The sequence below is a fragment of the Microtus ochrogaster genome, linkage group LG2, assembly GCF_000317375.1.
Source record: "Microtus ochrogaster isolate Prairie Vole_2 linkage group LG2, MicOch1.0, whole genome shotgun sequence".
Lineage (NCBI taxonomy): Eukaryota > Metazoa > Chordata > Mammalia > Rodentia > Cricetidae > Microtus > Microtus ochrogaster.
The window spans coordinates 13221284-13235362 of NC_022028.1; the positions used below are offsets into that span (position 1 = coordinate 13221284).

At 37.0% G+C, this 14079-nt stretch overlaps 1 protein-coding gene across 3 annotated transcripts in view; it reads right to left on the reverse strand.

Moving 5' to 3' along the window:
• Adgrb3 (adhesion G protein-coupled receptor B3) overlaps window positions 1-14079 on the reverse strand; it is a 704417-nt gene that overhangs the window by 311842 nt on the left and 378496 nt on the right. For all 3 annotated transcript variants that reach the window (XM_026785468.1, XM_026785467.1, XM_005359883.3), the window contains exon 15: window positions 7726-7828. In XM_026785468.1, coding sequence (XP_026641269.1) covers window positions 7726-7828 — 103 coding nt within the window. The remainder of the gene's footprint in view (window positions 1-7725; window positions 7829-14079) is intronic.

Sequence of the window (14079 nt, forward strand, 5' to 3'; positions counted from 1 at the left end):
TCTTTCTTTCTTTCTGTCTTTCTGTCTTTCTTTCTGCTTTTTTTGAGACAGGGTTTCTCTGTAGCTTTGGAGCCTGTCCTGGAACTAGTTCTTGTAGACCAGACTGGCCTTTAATTCACTGAGATCCACCTGCCTCTGTTTCCTAAGTGCTGGGATTAAAGATATGTGTCACTACTGCTTGACTGCTTCTAGAAATCTATGAGTTAAGTCAAACTTTTCTATAGACACAGGATACTTATATGCTTGATTTCTTTAAAGTTATATACATGAGTGGTGTGTCTGGATGTATATTTGCGTACCATGCATGTGTCTGAGGCCTGCAAAAGCCAAAGACAAGAGTGAATTCTCTGAAACTGGAGTTGTTACCAACAACTGTGAGCCACTATTTGGGTTCTGGTACTAGAACCTGGGTCCTTTGGGAGAGCAACCAGTATTTTTAACTGCTGAGCCACCTTGCTAGCCTCAGTGTTTGGTATTTTTCAATTATTTATATTGATGGAAGGTTAAAAAAAGAGAAAACAATATCAGAGAGCAAATGCAACCTAATCATCAAGACTTGGCTACCCCTTTAACTTTTAGTGCCCCAATGCTTTAGATAAAGTTGTAAAGATAGAATGTATCTTGTAGTCTTATTACACAACTTGGTCTATACTCAGTTTTATTCTCTAGTTTTACCACCCCTGTACCTCTTAGATTCTATTTCATGCTTCTCTCACTTCCTCTCCTTATGAAAATAATATTATTATCAGCCAATGAGAATTAATACTTGTGTGAAATGTACCATCCCAGCCAACAGTACAAAACAGGCCAATGCTTCTCTGGATGGATCATGCAGTGTAGTTGCCGCTGCGTATGTAGACTTAGGCACCATGATCAATAACGGAACTTTTGAAGCTTTGGAAGTACACAGAACAGCAGGTATGGTTATCTTTATACTTAGATGGACTCAGTTACATAAGAAATAGAAGGGCAAGTATGAAAGAAAGAGCAGCAACAAATGAACTCCTAAAAACAATGAAGGAATCCCAAACAGGCTGAGTGGCTCTTCCAAGAAAAAACTTATAAAATATTGGCTATAATTTTCAGATACTTCTGTTACATTGACCGTGCTACAAGATCTGTTTTGAGGAACTTATGGAAATCAATAATAGAAAGGCCAGTCTTACAGAAAGCAGGAAGAAAATGTAATGGCAGGAACTAGCAGACTGTAAGCAATCTGGGAAGGAACCCACACAAGCTGGCTTTAAATTCATTAACTAACAAAAGTTGTCAGGTACATGGGACAGATGGGCTAAAGACTAATTTACCAAGCTGTCTATGTAATTGACACTTGAATGCACTGAAACTGCATACATTTGAAAAAGTTTAGAAAATATGCACTGTTGTTGTCAATTTTTTATCAAAACAAACAAATAATCTGCCTCTGTAGACTCCAATCAAAATGGTATAATTCAAGTCAATTTAAAAATTCTTGGTTACACACTTTTACACATTTTAAAAGAGCACATGGCTCAAATTTCCTAATTACAAGACAAGACAGAAAAATGGCCAAAGTATAGGAGCCTTGGGATCAGGAAAAAGTTTCTCATGTTGGAGTCTGGTTGAAGCCTCTGGGCCCCTGAGAGTGGAGAACTCCAGAACAATTAACACTTGCTTAAGGCCTTTCCCCCTTTCCCAGCTGTAAAACTGAGATATACTAAAAACCTCACCAGAAGCCTCTTTTACAAAAAGACAGATTCTAAAATCCTTCTGTAACCCCTGTGGACTCATGGTGTAAAAATGGAGGGTCGTTTAGATAACCATTACACAGTGAAATCCAACAGTTTCCCAAAATCTTATATAGGCTCAACACGAGGACATTTGGATCGCTATTCTCCCCTAAGAAATCCATACTCACACAAGGGTCTTGTTCTTCCCCCGAGAGCCTGTCTCCTAACCTCCACGACTACAATCTATGTCAAGAATGTCTTTAGAGGGCTGGGGAGATGGTTCAGCTTTTAGAGAATTTAATGCTCTCCTAGCACAGGAGTTTAGCTCCCAGCACCCATATCAGGAAGCTCAAAACTATGTTACAGGACACCCAAAGCTTGCTTCCGGCTGCTGTGGGCACTTGTCCACATTACAGACACACAGACATACACACACTAAACACACACTCACACATTACACACACACATTATACACATACACACCACACAGACATACACACATACTACACACACACATTATACACATACACACCACACACACATTACACACACACACACACACACACACACACACACATTACACACACACACACCAGAAAAATAAGTCTTTAAAATGTTTTTAATATACTGCAACTCTTTGGATTCCCACACCCGTGCTGTTGGGTGTGCTTTATTCCTTCCCTAAACACCTTTCTATTTTTATTGAGCCTCAGCTCTCCTTTACACTGGAAGAGAAAATCTTTTCTGTCTGTGACACTGATTCTAATTTACCCATAGGAAAACCCCCGGAGATTTAGGTGACACTTCAACCTGTAGAGGTAACAGGACAGAGCTGTGTGTCAACCCCAGCTGCCCTCACAACTACTACAGATACTCTATGCTCTACCTTAAAGAGGCTTCCCTGTTTTCTTTTAGCTTTCTCTTCTGTCTCAACACCAACCAAAGCATGTATTTATTTAACAGCGGGACATATGGTCAGCATGGTCAATGTGTTCCATTTGGGCGATTCTCTCTTTCCCTTTTCTGTGTACAGAGGACTTGACATCCTCTTACACGTGAAGTGGTTCTACAGTGGTACTCATAATTGGATTCTTTCCCCCCTAATGGAATATTTTAAATACATCTAACTCTTGGGGATGAAGATGAGGGCAGGGAAAAGAGTCAGGGAAGTCTTACAAAAAGCCTACAAAATTAGTTGGTGAGAAAAAAGTAATCTGTTGGCAAAAAGGACAGTTGGAACCATATTTTCTCCCCATCAAGCCAAGCACCAAGGCTGGCTGGACCTGTCTGGGGACACTGGCTCAGGTGCACAAGGCATTCTGGAGTGTCTGCAAGTAACCTGTGACTCACTGTATTTGGCTTTTAGTAAAAGCTAAAACCGGGGTTTAGGTTTTAGATGCCAATAAGGCATATTTATGTGATCACAAAGTTGCATGTAGAACATGTGTAAAAGATCAGAAAGAAAGCCCACACTGTGCAAATGACATAAAAGTTGTACCCTGTGGCAGCAAGTGGGTAATAGATCATTGAAGCTTATCTTTCCTGTCTGAGTGAAACTTTTGGGCAGTGATAGATATGATAATTAGCATGACAATGATTTTATTTAGTATACATGTATTAATTCATGACTTTGTAACCCATAAATATATAGCAACATTATTTGTCACTTAAAAAATATGAAAAGATAAAAATCAGTATTGGAAGGTAGCTAGTCAGACAACTAGCAGGGTTGTAGGCCACTGAGGATGACCGGACCTTACAACGAGCATTGGGCCCTCCTTTCATTTCCATGATAACACACCAATTTGTGAAAGAGGAAGTTTCATAATTGCTCATCTTAGACTTCATAATGCCATTGGCAAGGAAGAAAGAATCATAAAAACTGACCATATAAAGATTTAAAATATCATTTAAAGGGTAGAAATTCTAGGGCTTTGTTGAATCCAACAAAGGTGTCAAGGGAAAGCGATTTCATAGTGGTAAAGCATGAATAATATACAAATATAAATTTTCTTTAGTTTTAAAATCCATCAACCAGGCAAGGGTACTGGGAAGGCAGAGGCAGGCGGATCTGTGAGTTCGATATGTCTTAACTGATCTACAGAGTGAGTTCTAGGACAGCTAGAGCTACACAGAGAAACCCTATCTTGGAAACCAAATCAAAATAAAAAGCAAGCAAGCAAACAAAATTTATGTTGTACAAGTTTTGGTCTAATGAATGAGATATGACTCATAGCCTGGTCCTGTTGGGACATGGCATTCTAAACAGCCCACAAAATTGTAAGATTGCAATAAACTGTCAGGGGAGCACCCTTGCAGACAGCTGATTTTCCTGAAGGCATGGCGAGGAGGAATAACTCTCTCCTCATGAAGTATGGGTTTGGACACACAAGAGAGCCCTTTCTCAGTGCAGCTGCCTGCAGATCCTCACTGCTATGAGGAACTTATACCTTGAAAAGCAGTACTTCTCCTTTTGCTTTTTGCAGATCCTCTGTTTGGATACTAGTCAAAGCCCAAGCCTGAGTGCCCTGGTGCTTATGATACTATTCCCTTCTAAGCTCCACAACTACATGGAAGTGTTTGCAAAATTTATCTGGAACTCAAAATGTCTGGATTTTTCTCTTCCTCCTGTCTGTTTCCCTTCCTCTTGCAGATTCTGGCATTAATAGTCTTCCTTTGCTGCTCTTCTCCAAATCAACAATAAAAGTGAATTAGAACTTCTTTTTGAATGTGTTTTATTTACTTATTTTAAGTTTTAATTATTATTATTATTATTTATCTGTGAGACGAAGAACCAGCAAATAGGGGGTTGTGTTCCCCAGGAACAAGCTGGCTGGTCTGTTATCATCCAGACTTCCAAAGGTTCATAGTCGGAAGCTGTAGACGTCACAGGAAATTGCCTATCAGGAATGTCTTAACTTCTGCACTTTTCATAGCCTCTTGAATTAAAACAGCCTTAGCCTGTGGAAACAATGCAAGTAAACAGATGTGGACATAAATAGCTAAAGACACAAAGAAGGGACACAAGGAAGGACAGTGACTTCATCTTAACTACTTTAACATTTCTAGGGCTCTGAGTCAGATGTTCTAGAGTGTTTCTTTCTGTCACATTTAGTGATGCCACAGATATGGAGTTCTTCAGTGTGAATGAGAGACTACTCAACAGATACTACTATCTTTTCTTCATTTTTTAAATTTAAAATAAGGCCTTAGGTAAAAATAACCTGGTAGAGAACATACTTAATGTGTAAGAGCCTCTGTTCAATCTTCAGTGCAAAACAAGAAACAAATTAAGCACACACAAATACAAATACAACACACATGAGAGTACACACAAACACACAATATACACATGCAAAAAACATACACTCACACACAGGCTAGAGTTGCTGAGTTTAGTTTCACCCGGGGGAATTGAGCTCCCACTAGCTTGGGTCAATTGTCTCTGTGGATTTCTGCATCATGATCTTGACTCCTTTGCTCATATAATTTCTTCTCCTCCTCTTCAACTGGACTCTGGAAGCTCGGCAGAGTGTATTTCTGCATCTGCTTCCACAAATTACTGTATAAAGGTTCTATGATGACAATTAGAGTGGTCATCAATCTGATTACAGAGGAAGGCACCCTCTCAGCGATTGCTAAGACTCTTATCTGGGGTCATCCTTGTAAATTCCTGGGAGTTTCCCTAGCATCAGATTTCTCCCTAACCCTATAATGGCTCCTACTATCAAGATATCTCTTTCCTTGCTCTTCCTCTCTGTCCCTTCCCCCAACTCAACCATCCATCCGGACAAGATATACATTCACTCATAAGTTAGGTATGAGAAGCTAGTAACAAGCAGGACCCTAAGAGAGACATACATGGGAGCCCCTAGGAAGGGGAAATAGGTAAGATCTTCTGAGTAAATTGGGAGGTAGTGTGAACGGGCAGGAGGAGAACATGTTCATTTAAATAAACCTTGGTAAAGTTACAAGAGTGTGCTATGGTTTTAATATAAAATGTCCCTCACAAGCTCATGTATTAACACTTAAGTCAGCCAGTGGGATGATACAGACCCTTCCAAAGGACAGATCTAGTAGGAAGAGGTAGGTCTGAGGGGGCTGTGCCTTTTAAGGTTATACATGGAAACCAGCTTCTCTCAAAACTTCCTGCCCACCAAGAAGGGAAGAATAGCTTCGACCCTAACTCTCAACACTCTGCTCAAGCTCCTGGGGTCATACAACTTGGGCCCAAACCCTCTAAACCCAAGAGGCAAAATAAATCATTCCTTGCTGAAGTTGTCTTGTGGAGTACTTGTTCAGAGTTGAGAAAAGTAAACAATAAAGACTGTTTCATTAAAACATTTTTTTGTGATTGTTTTTTTCTATTCACCAGAATACAATTCTCTAGCATCTTTTGCATAGGAAGCAAGGTACATTTTCTAATGCCACTCTGCTTATCTGGTCGTCTTAGAATTACACTGCAAATAACATCTCTTGTGCTTTACTGCCTATAACTATACAGTGTGTCTACACGAAAGGATAAGAACAAACAAAACAGATAAAATCTCAGGGAAGTTAGAACACATGAACAAATAAGTTTCTTATTAAAAAGCCACTGGGTCTCTCCCTGTTTTCAGTAATGCAGAGAAGGGGATACTAAGGATAAATCTTCAGCTTGGTCACATGTCATCGAAAGTAGGAAAGATCTAATAGTTTAAATATTAATTACAATGTTGGAAAGCCATTACAGAAAGATTTGCAGTTTCATTAAACAGTCCCGAAGCCTGCGGCCTCTTATGATAATGTTCTGAGGAAAGATGATTATTTCTTTCTATAAAACTAAGGCCAATTTCTGGGGGAAATTAGAAATTACACAATAGCAGAAACATCTGAGTTTTGTAGCCCAAAGGGAGTGGATGTAAACTCTCTTCTTCACTAATTACATGAACTTGAGAAAACAATTCAATCACTCTTTTCTTTACTACAAAAATCGCCTTCATAGAAACATTGCAAGGAACAGTAAAATAAAAACAAAATAATATCATACAAATCTGTGATGGTTTTTTTTTTTTAATATAGGAGGGGGAATGGCATTATTAGGATGGTCTTGACAGGAACCACACTTCTTGCCCTAATCAATTCACTGTTTAATTATTTAATTAAATGTGGACATGATAGGAAGTAATTTTACATCTATGCCAGGCTGAATAAGACCCAGTTGCAAGACTCAGCTGCAGCTGGATTGATTTAGGGAAAGACTCTGGTCATGCTGGCTTGAAGTCCTAATTCAGACTGCTAGGGCACCCAGAAAAGATGAACAATTCCTTACTCAACCTAAGTGTAAGAGTGAAAAGATTGAAACTGTAAGTATTAGCACTTTTACATGCCACCCTATATATTAGATCAATTAAAAAAATTACTTCATGGGTGTTTTGCCTGCATGTATGCTTGTACATCTTATGGGATCCTTGCGGCCAAGATGACCAGAAGAGGGCATCAGAACCCTTGGAACTTGAGTTCCATATTGTGAGCTGCCTTGTCGATGCTGGGAATTAAACCTGAATCCTTAGAAAGACCAGGCAGTGCTCTTAACCACGAAGCCATATTGCCGGTCTCATTACCTTCAATACTGAAACATAATATTCTGTAAGTTAATTCCCCACCTTGGAATTGTTCATAGTTTTTATTGCTAATGAATTTTAAATCCATATCACTTCCCCACTACATAGTAAGAAAGATTCTTATTTGCATTCTGACTCCCAAGACATAACAAGAATTCAGTAAACATGCATGCTCAGATAAATGAACAATTTACTAATTATCCTCTTGGATAAACTGAAGACAGTTTTATCATGAATGAAAGCATAGAATTACATGGTTGTCTGCTTTTAAACATGTCCATAATGAATAAATTAATTTGTGATTATAGAAAGACAGAAAAATGTGCCTTAATATTATTGGTAAAAATAATGATTATTAACCCCATTCTTGGGCAATTCTGTAAGCAACTCAATGTCAATGACATGATACTTACATTCGCCAAGTGAGCTAGCTCTATCTCCAAAAATGAATCAGTTGTTTTGGGTTCAGGCCTGATTGTGACCACGATGATTTTAGAATTAACGACAGTATAATTTCTGAAACAGAATAATAATGATTAAAAAGAGAAATGATTGATGGAAACTTTCTTTCATGCGACTCCATACCTGTTGGGATGACATTAAGTAATGCATCCCCAGAAAAAGCATAGACACGGGCTAATTATTCAGAGAAAGATGCAGTCAATGCACTCTTACGAACAAGCTCTCTCAGACTAGAAATTCTGGGGGCAAACTAAAGGCATTTAATCCTTTCATATGCAGAAAAGAGGAAAGAAACAACAATACTGGCAACCTTCTGAGTACTTAAGTACAGTTTATTCACAACAAAAATAAACAATAAGTTGAAACCATCAGGCAACCTATGTTTGAGTATAACTCATTTATCTTGAGGAAGACCTCACAGCGTTATTCTCCAGAAGATCAAATATTCTTGCCAAGTGCTGCTGAGGCAGTTGTTTTATGGGTTTGTGAGGTTTGTGTGTGTGTGTGTGTGTGTGTGTGTGTGTATGTGTGTGTTTACTTCTCCCAAATGCATGAAGATGGAAAAAAAAAACTATAATGTGATATAGAGAGAAAGCTTGCAGAACTTTAATGCAATGTTCTCAATTCTAAGAAACATCTCTTCTGAAATACCTTGCCAAGTAACACTCACTTACAAAGACTTTGTATTTATTCATATACATAACTAGAAAATTATCAACAGCTGGGCAATAGTGACAGATGCCTTTAATCCCAGCACACAGGCAGCAGAAGCAGGAAGATTTCTGTGAGTTTGAGGACAACCAGAGCTATACAGAGAATCCCTGTCTCAAAAAACAAAACAACAGGAATAATACCAAAAAGAGAAAATCATATAGATACTTTATATAAAACACATAAATGTTATAGAACATCTACTACTCATAAGCTTAAAAATTTAACTGTAGTTTCTCACATTTTGAAGAAACAAGTCTATTCATTGCTCATTGATGGTCTGAAATAAATCATGTGTTCTTCTAGCAGACAAATTCTATTTTAGAGAATTTATGTATGTATTACACATGAGTTCATTTTTTAAAAAAATTGTTTGTTTGCCAAGGTAGCATTTAAACTTCACCCAATCTCAACTATAGACTTTAATGCCTCTGCATTTTACCGTGTGAGGACTACCATCTATTAAACGAAATCATCTCTTCCTGACGCTAAGCCATAGCCTTGACTCCTTTGCAGGTGATCCCACTTTTCCACGGTCTTAGAGAAGCACAGATGTGCTATTCCTGTAAATCTCACTTTTCTGCCATTATAGCACACAGACTTTTGTGTTTGACTCAATTCACAGTCCATTTTTGAAATTCAGATCACAAGTCAGCTATACTATAATTTATGGATTCAACAATTCAATAAGCTAACTTTGAGTCACTTTTGGTAATTCAGCATGTATAGGTATTCATGGGTGGCTATTAGGAATAATTGTGATGTATCCTTTGGGTGGATCTATATTTTAATGTCTTGGGCAAGTCCCTGGGAACTGCTTGTTTATGTTGTAAATGTATGAGTCGCTTTGTTTTCTGCAGTGGCTGCATTGTTGGAATTCTTGAATTGTGGTAAGGTGAAGCAACATCCAATGCTTCTCTTTGGAGGTAACTTTTCTATTTATGCTATTTGATGCACATTTTCACCACCACTGAATGCTAGACTGTTCTATAACAGAGGGAGAAGGAGCATACTCTATATAGAATACGATTTTAACCCTTTTATCATACATTTAGTATTGCACACAATGAATTCTGAAAAATTCTTAAACACCCAAGAAGGCATCCAGTGTGGTAGTAAGTAATAATGGGAAGAAAAAAAGAAAACAAAAACAAAACCATACCATTAGTATATTTTATTTTCCTATTGGGAAAAGTGATTGCAAACAGGGAGAGCTGGTTAATTATTCCGTTTCCTTGAAATATTGATTAAAGGCAAACTGCGTTTGAAAGGCTATAAAACCAAGTGATAACAATTCAAGACTTCCCTTTGCCAATGGTGGTTTCTTTGTGGGTAGAAGTTACCATGGGTTCTGGTGAGAATTAATAGAAACTGAAATCTGCCAGAGCATCAGGTGAGTGAACACCTTAGAATGGATTCTGGAGGACCATGTGTTTCACTGCCAGAGAACAACGCTGCATGATCCCCTTAGGAACGTTTTTCAGGCCTGAGCTTGCCCGAAGCTGTGTGAGCACTTATTTAGTTTCTTGGAAATAAAGTACGGATGGATCTATCAAATTCCTTTACTCTTGTTTTGCTTAGAATAATTCTTCCCGTTACTGATAGAACACAAAGCACGACGGTCCTGATGTATTTGAATCATTTACAATCTATGTAAGTGACTAAGCTACTGAAAAATGGGTATTTAATGTAGGAGTTTGATGTTTTTGGCAAGATATTCCTGAATTCTCTTTGTGTTTGAGAATGTAGATGATGAGCCATGGCAAACAAGGGCATGATGACCTTTGTACAGAGTCAGGTTCCTCAGTAACTTGGGAAATGGTCTGCTGAAAGGGTGCTAGAAAAGGGTGTCTGAGTTACAACTTTCATACAGTGTGGGTATTATAGCATATTTGAATTTATTTGAAAAATTGTGTGTGTCAAACTACATTTATGGGCATACCTATCTCATATGTGTGATTATCCATTTGCTCTACGCATCACACAGGAATATGCACAGGTTGATTTTATCATCCAGCAGACCTACATGCTTCCTTCCAGAAGACTGAAGTCCAGGGAGAGCAAGAATGGCTGCTAACATTTATACATTTTTGTTTTCATTACGTCTGGTAGATGTTTATGCTCAAAACATGTTTGGATATTTTGTAAATAGCACATTCAAAAGAAAACAATCTTTTTACTATGTTTATTTAGACTGTAATGTCAATATCACAGTAAGATGCCTAGTAAAGAAAAAAATGAGCAGATTACATTATGCAGTGTCTCCTTTTTAAAAATGTATATATTGTGCAAAGTTGGCTTTAATTTATTCCATCAATTTATTATAATTTGCATAAGTGAATAGTTGGCTTCTGATGTGCCATGTCAGGCTTTGTGATCTCCTAATGCTTCCTGGCCAGTTGCACAGTGGTATACATTGCTAAGAAAGCATATCTTACAGCCAAATGGATTTCATGACTAAAGTAATAAAGTCCTTCCCTGTCCTTGAGATTCTCACTGGTATTCACTCAAAGGAGAGTCACCTTATTCCTACAGACAGCAAAAGTGTGATTAATCCTTCCTAACAGGCATGGAACACTCAATGCGACTTCAGAAAATCACAGATTATTCTGAATGCTCTATGAGCATTCTCCATGAGACTATATAATTGGTCATAATAAAATGGAAATGATTGAAATTATACCAACATTAAACGGAAAATCAACTGCAAAACAAGACATGCAAATATGTAAGAAATTAATGCACACTCAAACTACTAGTGGTTAAGGAAGAAATCACAAGTGATACTAGAAAATTCCTTAAGGTAAATAAAAGTAATCATAAACCAAACCTAGGAGATGTAGTAAGAACAGTACTAAGAGGTAAATTTAGAATAGTCAACATAAAAGAATGAAGACATCGAGTTAAAAAAACACACAAATTTATACCTGGAAGAATGTTTGGAAATGTCAATAGGAACTAAAACTGAAAATATAAAAATCAACAAAACTAAGAGATGTATTCTATAATATCAACACAACTTACAATCTCTTAACTGAATATATTTTAAAGAAAAATGGTCTCTAGTAATAAAATTCAGAAATGAAGGAGGAAATATTTCATCTGGCAGCAGAAGAAATGAAGATCACAATTTCTATGAGCCATTACTTCTGTGCCAACAAATAATATACCCTGTACAAAATAGGTCAATTCTTGGATATGTGTAGTCTTCCAAGACTAAATCATGAAGAAATTATTATTGGCAAAGATCTTTGGTTATAGATTTATATAAGTACAATGAAATATATATATATATGCACAAATATGTGGAATAGTATATGTACATTTATTCATATATATACTATATTATACAATGGACATATAAACTATATTGCATAAAATATGAAACAAGTAAGAAGATTTAATTAGAAATGATAATTTTAAATATTATCAGCTGTGAAATCTCAACGTTAGATGGCTACACTGGAAAATTCTTGGAACAATTTTTTAAAAAGCCAACTCCAATCCTTAAATTGAAGTAGATTAAAAGAGCAGTTCCTCAGCTTTTCAAGATAGAAAACCTAGAGCCTTGCTATACCACAGGTGGACATAGTTAGCTACAATGTCAGACATTTAAAACATTTATGATGGAAATTTTCATGTTATATTTTTACCACAAAATTTAATGTAGTGTAATCGAAAATCAGGTGAAGGGAACAGCAAAATAGATCACACAAGCAAAGTATAGCCCAAAATAATATGAAAAAACATTAGCTGTTTATTGATAATTATCAAAATTCCTTGTCATTGTTAATTTTTACACTTACTATTCATGTCCATTTAAAAATGAAGACTTTTATAATGACTTTAATTAAGACCCCCTAATTTGGAAAAACCAAAACACAATAGAAAACTTGGCATACTGGTCTTCATACAGGACTTAATCGGGATAAGATAAATATATTTGCTTTTAAAATTACAACCTGGGAAGCCAGGCAGTGGTGACACATGCCTTTAATCCCAGTACTGGGGAGGCAGAGATAAGCAGATCTCTGTGAGTTTGAGGCCAGCCTAGTCTACAAGAGGTAGTGCCAGGACAGCTAGGGCTGTGGCACACAGGAATCCTGTCTTGAAAAAAAAAAAGAAAAGAAAAGAAAAATAAATTGGGCTGGAGAGATGGATTAGCAGTTAGAATCACTGGGCGCTCTAGCAGAAGGTTCAATTCAAGCACCCAGGTGGTGGCTCACAACTCCAGTTCCAGTGCATTAAAAGTCCCCTTCTAACCTCTGCAAGCAACATGCACATACATAGTGCACAGCCATGCATGCATGCCAAACACCCATGCACATAAAATATGACAAAATAAGTGACTCTACAAACACATATTAAGTTAATATCAGATGATAGGTGGTTTGCTTAGAAGTTACAAATTAGAAACTCAGTTGTGGAAGTTGTAGTCTTGGTGGAGTGGGTAAGGTGATAGACTTGATTTCAAGTTTTGTTTTCTAACAGATACAGAATTTAGATTTTCAAAAATGCTAATGATCCAGGATGTATGTTCTGTTTTAACAGGCATGGCTAAATGAAGGTGAGACTTTTATGCATAATGCAGTACTACATTATTTTACACAACCAGTCATGTCAATTTGGTACCAAGGATAAATTTAAGATCACATGTCTCTATGATGGAACAAAGAAAGATTCAAAATCTCATAAAATGAAAATATTTCTTTGCACACTGAGAATTAAGTACGATGATTCATAGGTTAGGACTGAAAACTGTGGAGTTTTCTTTCCTGAGGAAGCTGACAGTTCAAGCTCTTTTCTGAAAACTTCAGAGTAAAAGTGATCACCTTTGTTTCTATTATTTCTACTAGTATTTTGATAATTTTCTCTTCCCGTTTGTTTCTTAAGCGTACAATGTGCAGCTAGCATGTATGCCGGCAGGCCAGAAGAGGGCACCAGATCTCATTATAGATGGTTATGAGCCACCATGTGGTTGCTGGTAACTGAGCTCAGGTCCTCTGGAAGAGCAATCAGTGCCCTTAACCTCTGAGCCATCTCTCCAGATTCTCTTCCCATTTGTGTTTAATTTCTTTTCTCAAAGATAATTGTCTATGATTTCTGAGAACATTGTAGCTCTTCATTCTTCTGTATTTTTTCTCTTGCATTTTATTTATTTCATGCAGAAAATTTTAACACTTGATTTTACTATTTTATTCTTTTATTAAATTATGTTGTATGTGTCTGTCTGCATGTGGGTTTGTGCACACAAGTGCAGAGCTTTCAGAGACTAAAAGAAAGCAAGAGTCCCAGATCTTGAGTTATGATAGTTATGAGCCACCAGGCTTCAGTGCAGGAATCAGTCTCCAGTCCTGAAAAGAGTGGCATGTGATCTTAACTGCTGAGACATCCACCAGCCATTTTTTAGCATTTTAATACTGCAATGCAATTTAATAAAATTGTAATAAAATCACATTAATAAAATTTAGTAAAAAGGAATTTAATAAAATTCTAGTTAGACTCCTTTTGTTATTTCACATATTAATATAAACATTAAAATGCATTAAATACATGCTTTCATTTCCCTATGTCTTACCACTCTTCACATACTC